Genomic DNA, 14,863 nt, shown 5'->3' with positions numbered 1-14,863 from the left:
CGTTCCGACCAAGACTCCGACCACCGACCAAGTGATCCTCAAGGCTGAGATCACGTCCGTTCCGACCAAGACTACGCGTGTGTGTAGCCGTCCGACCAACCGTTCCGACCAAGGATTCGTCCCGTCTGACCTCCGACCGTCCCTGCTCGTGCAGGCATCTGACCGTGATTCCGCGTGGTATCATTTCCGACACCTATCACCTCGCGACTATGATATCCGAGGAAGCCCTGCCCTCTGATCAGCCTCGCCGTTCCACCCGGCTTGCTGGCCAAGCCACTGAATCCGAAATAGTAGCCATGGCTGCCCCGAGCCCCAAGACGCTCTCATCCGCGAGATGAGGAACAGATTGCGGCCTTAACGGCCCGTCTAAATGAACGCTCTCCGTCTGTTGAATCAAATCGACAGCACCGGGAGCCCTCGACTGCTTTGCCGGCCCAAATGGCCCGGCCTTCCGACCAACAGGCAAAGCTGCCTGGCCTGTTTTGCCCCTTCCCAGAGGCAAGAACCCCGAGTACAGCGACGCCGCCAAATCGCGCATCAAGGCCTCCGCGACGTTCTCAGGAAAGAAGGACGAGTTCCATTCCTTCATCCTGAGCATAAAGAACAAATTTGACGAAGACGTGCGAACCTTCCGGACTGAGAACAGCCGGATGGTCTGTCTGTATAACCTGCTCGAGGAAAAGCCCGCCGAGCACTTGAAACCCGCTTCTCCTCTGACACTCGACCCTTCTCTGGAGTGGCAGAGATGATCAAGCCCTCGAGTCCGCCTATGGCAATCCGAATGAGCTTTCCGAGGCTCTTGACCGCCTGCAACGCCTCCAGTTTACCGTGAATGGGAAGACCGACATTGTGGACTTCCTTGCGGAATTTGACTACTTAACTGCGACCGGTCGTGTGCCCGAGGACCAGATGAAGCATACCTTGTGGCAGCACATCCCGGCCAACCTAGATAACAGCCTCTTGACCAAGACCCGTGACGAGTCCGTGACCTACGAGGTTTTCTGTGGGTTCATTAAGGACGCTGTCCACTGCCAGAAGAGGAGTATGAGGCAGACACAGGACTCCCGCTCTTCCGACCGATCTCGCCGCGCGCCGACTAAGACTGCTCCGACTACCGCCAAGACTCCGAACAAGACCGGCTCGACCCTATCACCTCGCGTGATGCTGGCAGAAACCTTGACCGACGATGAGAAAAGGGTCCATTGGGATAATGGCACCTGCTTTATTTGTGGAAAAACAGGGCACCTCTCTCGCGACTGTCCCGACCGCACCCATGCTGTCTCCCGTGTCGCCTCCGTCCCTGTCCCTGCCAACGACTCTGATCAAGATTCGGGAAACGAATAGGACCATCACAAGACTCCTTGATGGTCCCTAAGGTGTCTGAATGGCGAGTAGGTCTAGCAAGTCATTCACTCTGCCAAGTCAAGTCCAAGTGGATGGTGTGAGCTTACCTGCCCGCTCCCTCTGTGATACCGGAGCCGAAACCCGTTTGCTGGTTAGCCCAACCTTCGCCCAGTCCGCCGCCCAAAGACTCGGAGCCCAGATTAAGGAGCTCCCGAGTCGGATTCCCCTCCAAGACTTCCGTGGAAAGCCAGCCGGCTATATCCAGAAACAGCTGGTCGCCACTTTCGTCATCGATGGCCGTTCGTTCGCAAACGAGACATTTGATATAGCTGAGTGTGGCCATGATATCTTTATCGGTCTTTTCTGGATGCGGGAGAAGCGCCTCCTGCTTGACTGCGCCGCCCGACAGATCATCTGGCCAGATGATCTTCCTGCCCTCGCCAAGTTCTCCCCGACGATCCAGCTCTCTCGTCAAGCCCCTCTCGGGTCGGATCGACCCTAAGATCCAGGCCGACGCTGAGAGGCGGAACCGCCTGCTCGAGAAGAGGAGAAACGCTACCGGATCCTCCACAAGAACTGGCGCCGCTCTGATCAAGCTCCTCCGGCCTCTGTCCCGACCCCGTTACCGACTCCGTCTCCGTCGTTTCAGTCCAAGTCTCCGTCTGCCAAGAAGTCTGTCCGTTTTCAGCTCGACCGCCCCTGCTACCGACTTCGTCTCCGTCGCCTCGGTCCAAGCCTCCGAAGATCAAGCCCTGATTAACGCCCTGGTCTGCCAAGTAGAGTCTCACGAGAGATTCGAACAGTGGAACGAACTCGAACCGTTGATGCCCCGGGATCCAGTCCAGCTCGAGCCAAGCTCCGGCCTTGACCAGACCGTCCCTAGTGCTCGAACCGTTGCTAAAGTCTCCCGGATCAGAAGACCTACCAGGGACAAAGCATTCCGTTCCCTCAGGGAAGACCCTGAGCATGTTGCTTGTGTCCGTAGTCGTCTACCGCCCCAGCTCACCCATCTAGAGATTCTTCTCGAAGAAAGAGGCCCACACCTACCTTCGAGCCGACCCGGTCACGATGTGGGGAGATAGACTTCATCGAGCCCGATCCGAGTCCGCACGCCGCATCCGTCCTCTTCGCTCCGAAACCGAACACGACCGCCCGCCGCTTCTGCATCGACTACCGTTGGATGAACGATCATCTTAAAAGTCGCATCACGCCCGCTCCGTCCCTCGAAGGTACTGCTTTCGGTTGCCGTGAAGCTCAACGCTTCACGAAGATCGATGTGATCCAGGCCTTCCACCGTCTCCGCATGGACCCTGACTCCGAGTATTTGACCGCCTTTCGCACCCGTTTCGGAACTTTCCGCTGGAAAGTCCTCCCGTTCGGTCTGAAGGTAGGTCCCGCCTGGTTCCAGCAGTTTATCAACGCGCAGCTTCACGATCTCCTCGACCGGTGCGCCAGCGCCTACGCAGATGACGTCCTGATCTACTCGGATAAAGAAGAAGACCACTGGAAAGACTGTCAAGAAGTGATCTGGCGACTCCATCAGGCCAACCTCAGGAGACATCAAAGTCTAGATTTAACGTGACCAAGGTTGACTACCTCGGCGTTCTGCTTGAAGCCGGTGTGGGCCTTAGTGTCGACCCTCGGAAAGTTCGATCGATACAAGACTGGAAGTTTGAAGACCTCCGAGACCGCACCGCGATCCGATCATTCGTTGGCCTATGCAACTTCATCCGTGTTTTCTGCTACCACGCCTCCGGGTGGCAGAACCCTTGAACCGGTTGCTTAAGAAGGATGTTGCCTTTGTGATGGGCCCGGAGCAACGCGAAGCATTTGATCAACTCAAGCGCCTGGCTATCGAAGCCCCGGTCCTCGCCTTCTTTAGACCAGAACTGCCGACCCGACTGGAGACCGATGCCTCCCGGAATGCCACAGCTGGTGTTCTATGGCAGGAACAGCCTGATCAGACCTGGAAGCCCGTTGGATTCTTCTCTAAGACCATGACCCCGGCCGAGCGAGCCTACCCAATCCAAGATCGAGCTCCTCGCCGTCGTACAGAGTCTAGAGCACTTCTACCCAGAGCTCTTAGGCCAGAAGTTCGATGTGATCACCGATCACGAAGCCTTAGTCCATTTCTCTACGAAGCGCCTGCTCTCGGTACGACAGATCAGATGGTCCGACTTTCTCGCCCAGTTCGACATCCGTTTCCTCTACCGCCCCGGTCGACTGAACGTAGTCGCCGATGCCCTCTCCAGGAAGACAGCGGAGCTCCCTACCGTAAAGGCCCGGGAAGCCGAGGAACGCACGGTGACCCTGATCCCTCCGGAAAGGCTAGGCTTCGCGACCGACTCTCTAGACCCTACGGCCGCCGGCAACCTGCCCCCTCAGAACTTTAGTCCCGAACCTAAGCCTACTAGACCATTAGTTCTGAGGGCCACGAGTGCCCTACAGACCCCAGAAGACCGAGGGATACAGCAGACGCCCGATCAAGACCGCCCAGAACTAGACCCGAACTCGGTCCCGAAGGGAGCCGAACTCGTTTCGTTGATCCGCCAGAGAACCTCCTCCAAGACCTCGGTACCCATGGAACACACCTGGTCGTACCAGCCCAGACCTCAGACAAGCAGACGTTTCTTCAGACCGCGCTCATTCGCGAAGCCCACGAACCCCAGATCTTCGCTCACGCCGGACAGAACAAGGTGATCAAGCTGCTCCAACGAGACTTCTACTGGCCAAGGATGAAGGAGGATATCCGTCGTTATATTCGGAACTGCCACGACTGCCGCCGCAACAAAACCCCTCGAGACAAGACCCCTGGACTGCTCCATCCACTGCCCGTACCGACCTCTGTTTGGGAGCACGTCGAATGTGACGGGAAGGATATGCCGAAAGACCGTTACGGATATGACTATGTTTGGACCTTCGTCTGCAAGCTAAGCCGGATTATCGCCACGCTCCCAGGAAAGAAAAACGATACGGCAGAAGTCTTAGCTAGCCGCTACTTCCGCTACCTCTATCGTTTCTTCGGTATGCCCCTCGTATGGATTTCTGACAACGCTGGACAGTTTATTTCTGCCTTCCTCGCAGAGATTAACCGGCTCACGGGAACGAAGCATCGTCATGGAAGCTCCTACACCCTCAGACCCAAGGGTGTAGAAGTTACAAATCAATACCTAGATCAAAAGCTACGATTCTACGTGACGAAGCATCAAGATAACTGGAGTTCCCTGCTGCCCGCCCTCGACTTCGCCCATAACTCGTCTTGGCACTCTTCCATCGACATGGCACCGTTAAAAGTAGCCCTAGGCCGAGATATCCGGAACCCCTGTCACTGCCCCCGACTGACAAGACCGCTGCCACCGGACCCGCCGCCAGAGCTAGGAACTTGTGCAGCCCGCCCAGAAACCCCAGGAAGACGCCAGGAATGCTGCCACCGCCGCTCAAGAACGTCAGAAGGAACAGGCTAATAGGAAACGACGACCAACCGACTTTGCCATCGGTGACCGAGTTTTTCTCAGCAGGAAAGGCTTCGCCACGAACGCTCCGACTACTCGGCTAGATAACCAATGGTCAGGTCCGTTCGTAATCCTGGAAGAACGCGGTCATAGCTACGTACTGCAGCTGCCCGAGTCGTACAAAATGAAGAACCTATTCCACGCCGACCGTCTTCGAAAAGCAGCCGATAACCCCCCAGCAGATCCAGTCACCTCCGCCACCCGAGGAGATCAACGGAGAACCCGAGTGGGAGGTTGATCAAGTCCAGCAGTCTCGAGTAACCGGTAGGAGTCGACGACTGGAATACCAGGTCTTATGGAAGGGATGTGACCCTGATGAGACCTGGTACCCGGCTAAATTTCCGTAACGCACCAATGGCATTGAAGATTTTCCACGATGAACATCCGGACGCAGCAGGCCCACCCGTCAACCTGCAATACTGGATCGAATGTGCTGCAGCGGAGGAGGGCTGCGAGGAACGAGACGATGACGACACAGCAGAAAGCCGTGAAACCAAGAACCCGCCGCCACGACTGACTACCTTGATACGCATATCAAGGCCTTAGACGGGGGGTAGTGTCACGACCCTGGGCGCCGGCGTAGAGCCGCCAGCGCAGAACCTCACCAGTGTCACGTGCCCAAGCAGCATCACGTGCCCACGCGCGACCTCGTGTCTATATAAGGGCCCGCTCGGTCGTGTAGTCTAGTCTTCCTTTCTTGCTCCTTAGCTTTGAGTCTTTGTTCATAGTGCCAATACATCTTTATAGCCGTCAAGGCTCGTATGTGCCTGGCCGTAACACTAAGAAAAGATAAAGAGTATTAAGTAGTATTCTAAGTAATATATAAAAGGAAGAGATCGCTAATACTAAAATAGTAACTAAAGGTATAGCTAAGTAAATAAATAATTAATATTAAGAGATAGTTATACTTTTATAATAAGCTATAAGTTATCGCGAAGCATAGCTTAATTTTATAGTTCTTAAAGATATCCCTTAGTATAAGGGACCTAGGAAGCTAAAAAATAGGTTTTAAAGAAGGAGCTAAAAAGAGGTATAGAAAGGAGGGTAGGGGTATAAGGGGAAGTAGAAGTAGCGATAGCTTCCTATAAAGGTAGCGAGAGATAAAACGGATATACTAGTAATAGCTAGAAAGAAAGGGAAAAACTAGTAAAAAGCTTAGTAGTTAAAAGGATATTAGTAGCTTCTTTAAGTAGGATCTTCTTTATTAATTAAGATGCTAGATAAGTATAAAGAGGGGCGTTAGATAAAGGAAAGAAGGATAATTAAAGTAATATAAAAATTACTCCCTTACCTTTATTACTGCCCCTATAAGATTTAAATATCTCTGCCCTACCTATCTAACCCCTTACTTTTACTTTTACCTTTATATATTTTATATATACTTCTTATATCTCTCTTTGCGAGAGTTATAAGCCTAGGAGGAATAGAATTCCTATACCTTCTAGCTGCTATAAAAGGCACCTTTCTTATATCCCTTATAGCTTCCCTTTACCCCTCTTACTAGAAAAGCCAATTTTTAACTAACTTTTCTACCCCCCCTCTTCTATAATAATATCGAAAAACGACTCCTTTACTATCCCTACGGTCTATAGGACGATTCTTATAGAGCCCTAAGATTAAGATAAGTAGGTAAAGGAGCTACGGGCTTATATAGATAGAACTATTTATAATTTAGTCTTCTCTGATAAGTAGGACCCTCTTAAGCCCCCTCTTTATCCTAAGGCAACGGAATTTATAAAGGGAGCTTCCTTCTTCTCCGAGCTAACCTCTATATAATAGAGAGCGTTTTCTGCTACCTTAGGTAACTATGAGAGTTATCGTAAGGAATACCTTTATAAGATAAAGCTGCTAACTACTATACGTATAGCGATAACGGAATCTATTAGTACTATAAAGCTAATTACTCTTTAAGAGGAAGAGACTCTTAAGTAGTAGCTTTTAAAGCTTAAGACCTTAATAGCTCCTTTAAGGGGCTATATAACTAACCGTATTAAGAAGACCTATATAGTATACCTAGGAGCCTTTTCTACTAGGAACCTACTAGCGTTTTTATAGATAGCTAAGTAAGAAGAGATCTTTAAGGAAGCTAACTAATACTTCTTTATAGAAGCTCTTTCCGGCTAGTAGCTATAGGATATATCTCTGCTAATAAAGCCTATTAGTAATAGTTACTTAACTATCTTTTAAGAGGCTAGCCGGGAACTAAATAAAGAGGCTACTAAAGTATAATAGTAAGTAGTCTTATTCCTTTATAGCTAGCACTCGACCTAAACGGCTCGATCTACTACCCTTATAGCTACTATAGCCCCTATTACTATAGCCCCCGCTATTACTACTATAGCTATTACTCCTTTAGCTCTACCTCCCTCGAGAGTATTAATACCGTCTTTAACGGCTGCCCTAGGCCCGGCCCTAGCTACGTATCTTATTCTAGGCCCGGCCCCGGTCCTATTAGTTAGACCGGCCCGACTAGTCCCCTAATAGACCTTTTAGTCTATTAGTCGAAAAATTAAGGAACTAGTCGAAATTAAACCTCTTCGTTAAAATTAGTAATAAAGGGTAAAAAGGGGGGGTTTTTAAGTAGACCTTCTAAATCGGAATAAGGATTCCTCGAAGAAATAAAAGACTAAACGAAACGGCTACTTAGTATATAAATTACTAGGCTATCGGTTATTATAATACTAGTAAGTCTTTAAGGAAAACCGACTTAAAGGATTTAACCCTTTAAAGAGGCTATAAGAAACGATATAATAGTTTCTTAAGGAGGACCCCTCGTTATAAAAGAAGATAGATAAGATTTAGGTTACTAAGAAATAATAACTAACGCCGCTGCCCTTATTTAAGCCGTAAATTTAATAAAAAATCGTTAGTATAGTAAATCCGGTATTCGTCTTCCCTATAAATTAGTAAGACTAACTATTAGGACCCTCCGACTATCCCCTACGAAAATCAGCTATCCTTAACTCTAGTACTTCCCTCGATATCTATAATATACTCTTATAATTCCGGTCCTTTAAGAAGGTATAGACGGAATATCTTATTACTAGGGAATTAACCGTATAGATAGAGGGATACGGAAGGGTGAATTTCACGATAAAATTACTTAATAGGTCTATATAAATTCTTCGACGAAAAAGGTTAGCTTTTTATCCTCAATTTTTAACGAGCCTAATTTCCTTTTACCTTCTTTATAAGGAAGGAATCTTCTAAGATATAACGTCTAAGCCTATAAGGCTAGTCTAGAAAAGTTAGACTATTAAGCTTATCGAGGAAATATTCGGTTAATTTATTCTCGAATTCTAACCTATCCTTAGGAAGGAACCTCTTAAGAAGTTAGCTTTCCTTACTAAGAGGAATAGGTTTATTATAAAGGACCCTCTTTTAGCAGCTTAAGGAGAAGGTCTTCTTTAGTACGCACGACTAGGTTACCTAGGCCCCTTAGCTTTATATAAGCTAGGCTAATAATAGGGCGTACGAATAAGGGGCCTAAAGACCGTTAAATATAAATACTATAGCTAAGGAAAAACTAAGAGACGAATTTCTAGACGACCGCCTTTATGGCCGGACTAGCTATATAAGGAAATTTAGGTCGATTAAATAGACGTCTCTAAGGACTAGGAAAGCTTTATTAAAGTAATGTTTTTTATAGACGCTTTTTTAGGGATAGTTTTCCCTTATTTCTTATAGACCTACCTAAGTAAGTATAACTAGTTTACCCTCTAAGACTTCGTTAACTAAATAAAATCCTACTTTAGCTATAAGGTAAAGAAGATACGGTTTAACGGAGAGCTATTTATAAAGGATATCTTAAATTAGCTTCGAAAAAAGGGTATTTTACCCCTCCTATTAGCATTAAATACCTAGGCTTAGAACGGAGGGGCAGAAAGATTAAGGGGTACTATAATAGAAAGGGCCTATACAATAAGACTTACTATAAGGCTTCTATACGACCTTTAGAGGGAAGTCGTTAAGACTGCCTATTATCTTTAGAACCGGACCCTAAGGGACCCTAGGGGACTAAGGGACTATAGGGACCTAGAGACCCTTTTTAAGACCTAAGGAATAAACTAGAAATCCCCCCTTAAGCTCTTTACGAAAAAGAGGGCCTCGCTAGCCTACCTTTATACCTATAGCTATAAGGTATATACTATAACTACCGATATATAGCTAAAAAGGAAGAAGAAAAGAAAGCTTAATCCTAGAGCCTTTATTAGTTACCTTATTAGTTATAATTCTACGAATATCTTCTAGATCTAGATTCCTCTTTTACGAAAGGTTATTTTAACTAAGGATATAATTTTCGACGAATCTAGCTTCTTCGATAGAAAGAGGGATTAATAGCCCCTCTTACTCTTATAACGTTAGCTAATTTAAAAGATTTAAATCCCCCCTTTTTAATAGTCTTAAGAAGAGGTCCTAGATAAGGAAATAGAAAAAGAAACCGATATCGAAGTAGTCGAGGATAATACTATCTTTAAAGAAAAAGAGGAAGCTATTAAATTAGATAATCTAGACGAAGAAGGAGACTATAGGAAAGCGGTAGAGCTAGAATACGCCTACCTACCTATGCTTCCTCTTATATAAGAAGAAGATTTAAAAGCAGCTTTTTTAGTTAGTCTTCCTATCTTAACCCTTAAGGGGGTAGGAAAGGCACCTCTTTTAAAGGATTGCCCGGCTGCTTTTTTATCCCTACTTTAAGAAGTAAAGGAAGGTATAGGGCCCGATATAAAAGAAGATTAATTTCTCCTTTATTTTAATCGGTTTTCCGACTTCTATCTAACGCTAATAAAAGACGGTTCCTATAGAGCGTTTATAGTAGGTCGGATTTTCAAGCTACTATTAGTAAGGAAGGTATATAAAAGAGACCTCCTAGACCTACTAGTAAACTAAAAATAAGTATAAAAACACCCCTTTAAAGACTAGTTTTTCTAGGCCTAGAAAGACTACCTAGCTTTATATAAAGAGATAGGGTCTTTTAAAGAGGTCCTTAAGAAAGAAGTAAGAGGAAAATAGGTCCTTAGCTATAAATAGGTCTTTATCTATAAGACTAATAAATATAGCTTCCTTTAAAAGTATAAAGCCTAGCTAGTTATCTATAGGAACTAATAGGAAAAAGGGGATCTTCTTACTAGGGTAACTACCTTAGTAAGGATATCTTTTTAGACCCTTATAGCTATAGTAGTAGAATTTAACCTCGAGCTCGATTAGATAGATATAGTTAACGCTTTTATTAACTACCTACTTAAGGAAGAAGAAGTTATTTATATAGAACTTCCTCTTAGTTTCTAATAACTAGGAAAGGTTCTATAGCTTAGGAAAGCTTTATATAAACTATAAAGATTACCTCTTCTTTAGTAATAGTATTTAATATATTCCTTTAAAGCCCTCGGCTTTAAGAAAGTGCCTTAGGAACCGTATATAATATAGAAGGGTAAAATCATAGTCTTTTTCTATATCGACGATATTATCTAAGCCTACTTAAAAGAGGAAGAGGCTACTACTAAGGAGGCTATATAAGGCCTATAATAAAGGTATAAGATAACTAAGCTAAGGGAGCTAAAGTAGTTCCTAGGGATATAAATCCTTTAAAATAGGTCTTAATAGACTATCTAGCTTAACTAAGACGCCTATATCGATAAGGTCGCTTATAAATTCCTCCTTAATTCCTTCGATAAGAAGCTTCCTTTTACGCTTATATTAGATAAAGAGCTTTTACTTAATCCGTCCTTTTAAGCTAGGGAGTAAGAGAAACACTAATATTAATAGAAGGTAAGCGCCTTACTTTTTATAGCTATTTCTACTTAACTAGATATTTCTTTTACGGTCTCCTAGCTAGCTAGGTATAACTAGAATCCTAGCCCTAGGCATTAAGTAGAAGTAGATAGAGCTATCCTTTATCTTTATTTAACGAGATTATATAGTCTATGCCTAAGAGGGTAGGGAAGGAAATAAGCTATAGAAATTATCCTTTATTCAAGCGATTTATCCTTTACGGATAATTCCTTAAATAGAAAGAGCTTATAAGGGTATATTATATCCCTTTTTAAAGGAACTATTACTTAGAAAGCTTTAAAGTAAGCTACCGTTATAACTTTTAGTATAGAGGTAAAGCTACTAGCTCTTTAAAAGTATTAAAAGAAGCGATTTTCCTTAGCTAGCTATTAATATCTCTATAACTATAAATCCTAACCCCGTTAGCTATAGAATATAATAATATATAGACTATATAAATTCTTATAAAGGAAAATAGTAAGCTATCGACCTAGCTATAGTATATTATTATCTATTAGTATTAGTTACGCTAAGAGGTTTAAAGGGGACTTATTTCTATCCGTTAGGTTTTAATAGTATTAATAAAAGCTAACGGTCTTACGAAGCTACTATTAAAGTAAAAGCTAGCTATCCTTTTATAGTAAATTAGGCTAGAAGACGTTTAAGAGAAGCTATCCTTAGAAGCCCGCCTTAAGAGTTATAAGAGGAGCTAATAATACGTAGGAGGAAGGAAACGTCTATAGCTAAAGAGAGGAATTAGGACTTATCTTAAAGAAGGGCCCCTAGCTTAATTAGGACTTATTCTTCTTAAAAGGCCCCCTTTTTTAAGGACTTATCCTTAGAGAAGCCCCCCTTTCTTATAGGACTTAATTTCCTCCTTAAGGCCCCTTTTCCTAAAGTAGGTCTAAAAAAGCTTAGGGCTAAAACCCGGATTTCTCGAGTAAGGGTTAAGTATAGACTAAGACCTCCTTTATACGCTTAGCGGCCTAAGTATTTAGCTTTACCCTTTCTATAAAGGCAGGCTATAGCTAAGGGGGTGTATCGCGAAGCGTAGCTTAATTTCGTAATTCTTAGAGATATCCCTTAGTACGAGGGACCTAGGAAGCTAAAAAATAGGTTTTAAAGAAGGAGCTAAAAAGAGGTATAGAAAGGAGGGTAAGGGTATAAGGGGAAGTAGAAGTAGCGATAGCTTCTTATAGAGGTAGCAAGAGATAAGACGGATATACCGGTAATAGCTAGAAAGAAGGGGAGAAACCGGTAAAAAGCTTAGTAGTTAAAAGGATATTAATAGCTTCTTTAAATAGGATCTTCTTTATTAATTAAGATACTAGACGGGTATAAAGAAGGGCGCTAGATAGAGGAAAGAAGGATAATTAAGGCAATATAAAAATCACTCCCCTACCTTTATTACTGCCCCTATAAGATTGAAATATCTCTGCCCTACCTATCTAACCCCTTACTTTTACTTTTACCTTTATATATTTTATATATACTTCTTATATCTCTCTTCGCGAGATAAGTACTAAGGATACTAAAGTACTATAAAGACAAAAGAGCTAAGGAATAAGAAATACTTTATATATAAATAGCTTAGTAGATATATAACTTAATAGTAGTAAAATACTTAAAGAGAAAGAGGACCTTAGTAATACTAGCCTAAGAATTCTTTTAGCCTAGCTAGTTAGTAATAGTAAAGCGGCGTATTACTAACTATAGACTATATAAAAGGATATATATATAAAGGTAGCTTTAAAAGGGACTCTTAAAGCTTTTACTACCGCTATCTTAACTATTTATATACTTATTAATAGACTTTATAGTTAAACTACTACTAATAAAGATAAAAAGTATAAGGTACTTTTAAGTAATTATAAACTAACTAATAAAAGTAGTAATACTTAAAGCGATATTAATAATAAGGGTAGTAGTATATATAATAAGGTTCCTTTAAGCTTACTTTTACTTTTATAAGATACTAAAGTTAATTATATTAAATAAAGAGATAAACTAAATAGGAAACTTTTAAAGGGGGTTTTATAAATAAAAGGAAGTATAAAGAAAGTTAAGTTTAATATACTACTTATAAATAAATAAGTCGATTAAATATATAAACTAAAAAAGAGTATTATTATATCTTTTTAGCTAACCTTTTAAAACTAAGCTTAAAATATAAAAATGGTATATACTTAAAACTAGCGTAAATAGTATATTACGCCCTCTTAAGTATAGCCTTATATAGCTATTAGTAGGTATATAATATACTATTAAAGATTATAAATTAAGTAAGGATCTTTTTTATATAAGTAGAAAGCTCTTTTTTACTTTTACTAACTAAAGGTATATACCTCTTATTAATAAGACTTAGCTTAGACTTAACTTAGGACCTTAGCCTAGACCTAAGGAAGGCCCTTTTAACTTTATACCCCCTCTTAACTTAAGGGTTAAAATAAGTACCTTAAAGGCTAAGGCTTACTTAAAAGAAGCTTTAAAAAGCTAATACCTTTTAAGGACCTTAAAAGAAAGGCCTTGGACCTAATACTAAGACTTAAAGGATATTAAAATAAAAGATAATACCTAGCTTATACTAAAGACTAGCCTCTTTAAGCTTAGCTTAGCCTTACCTTAAGCTAGCTACTTTTAGCTTAATTAGCCTTTAAAGTAAGTAAAAAGGTAAAAGAAAGCTACCCTTAATAGCTTTATTAGCTTTATACTTATTTAACTTATATTTTAATACTTATAGTAAACCTAGCCCTAGCCTTAGTACTCTTTCCTTTAAGACTAATCCTAGGGCTTCTTTTAATAAGCTCTTTAAGCTTTTAAAGAAGCCTATAAAATTAAACCTTATTATAAGACCCTTATAAAAGGGCTTAAGAAGGTAGCTATAAGAACCCTAGACTACTAATAGCCCTTATAATAGCCCTTATACTAGCTTAAAGCTACTTAGTAGCTTAAGGCTATTTAAAGAAACCTTAAAGTAAGCTTAAAAGCTAAGAGTACTATAAAGAAATCGCTTAAGGCCCTAGCTAAGGCCCTAGCTAAAACTTTAGTAATATAAAAGTCTTTAACTATTATAGGTTATAGGCTTAAGCTATAGCCTAAGCTATATAGTTATATATAAAGGGCCGGATCCTATATATATATATATATAGGCTAGCTATATATAAGAGAGCTCTATATAGCTTATTAATATTATCCTATAAATAGCACCTGTATATATACCTCCACTTACTTTATAATAGTATAGGCTATTAACTAATATATCTAATAGATATTTCTTTAAAGAAGGTGCTACCTCTTTAAGGAAGTACTTTACCCTTCCTTAAACGGATAGGAAGTATTATAGCTATCTTAGAAGCAATTAAAAGCGCGACGGCTAGCGAGAAAGATAGGGTTCTTACTATACTAAGGGAGCCGTTTATAAGACTAGCTTTAACCCCTATAACCTCTATACCGCTAGTTATAGCGGCGATACTACTAACGCGGAAGCCGCTTTTTTAGCCGACTTAAGATAGTAAGCTAGAGTCCTTTTACTTCTTTCTTAGCCGGCTATAGACGAAGTTTATAACTAACGAGAAATAAGGCTTAAATAGCTATTGCAATATAGTATAGTATTCGCTCCTTTATACGCTACTAAAGCCTTAAATATAGTAGATCTTAAGGTTCTAAAATAAGGGCGGCCCTAAGGGTAGATATAACTTATAAGACTTCTTTTAATACCTTATATATACGTTTAGTAACGTATAGGAGCGGGAGAAATTATAAGATAAGCTATAGACCCTTAAGTAAAGAGATAGATAAACCTTTAGCGAATTCCTCCTTAATTTTAAAGAGACGCTCTTATAAGTAGTAAGGACTATAGTATAAGAAGATAGCGTAAAGCTTATATAGCTATAGAATTTAATTACGCTAGCCTTATAAAAGCTACTTATCCTTATAATTATACCTACTAACTATAGTAAGTATATAAGCTAGTTAATAAAGGTAGTATAGGGCTATAAGTAAACGCTATATTTTTAAAAGCTCGATAAGGGTATACTATATAGCGGTAATAAGATTATTACCCTTTTATAGGATAAATAACTAGCTATTAATATAGATAAGGATACCTTAATATTAGCTACTTATATAGACTAGGCTAAACGTAGTAGGAAGACGCTATTAGCTACCCTTTATACCGCTTATACTTTAAGTAGCGGGCGAAGTAAGTAATAAGTAAGGAAATTAAGAAGAGGAAG

The 14,863-nt window shown here is 41.8% G+C and overlaps 1 protein-coding gene across 1 annotated transcript; it reads left to right on the top strand.

Moving 5' to 3' along the window:
• Positions 1-209: 209 nt before the first annotated feature.
• On the top strand, positions 210-1,344 carry HRG_00651 (zinc knuckle domain-containing protein; the record flags this gene model as incomplete). The annotated part of the gene is made up of 3 exons (XM_044859122.1): positions 210-249; positions 406-657; positions 746-1,344. 3 exons carry the CDS (start codon positions 210-212, stop codon positions 1,342-1,344), a joined length of 891 nt encoding a protein of 296 aa, XP_044725522.1.
• Between the last annotated feature and the right edge of the window lie 13,519 nt (positions 1,345-14,863).

The sequence above is a fragment of the Hirsutella rhossiliensis genome (genome assembly GCF_020360975.1).
Source record: "Hirsutella rhossiliensis strain HR02 chromosome Unknown scaffold00001, whole genome shotgun sequence".
Taxonomy (NCBI): domain Eukaryota; kingdom Fungi; phylum Ascomycota; class Sordariomycetes; order Hypocreales; family Ophiocordycipitaceae; genus Hirsutella; species Hirsutella rhossiliensis.
Note: the sequence above shows the minus strand (reverse complement) of the source record. Positions and strands in the feature narration are given on the sequence as shown.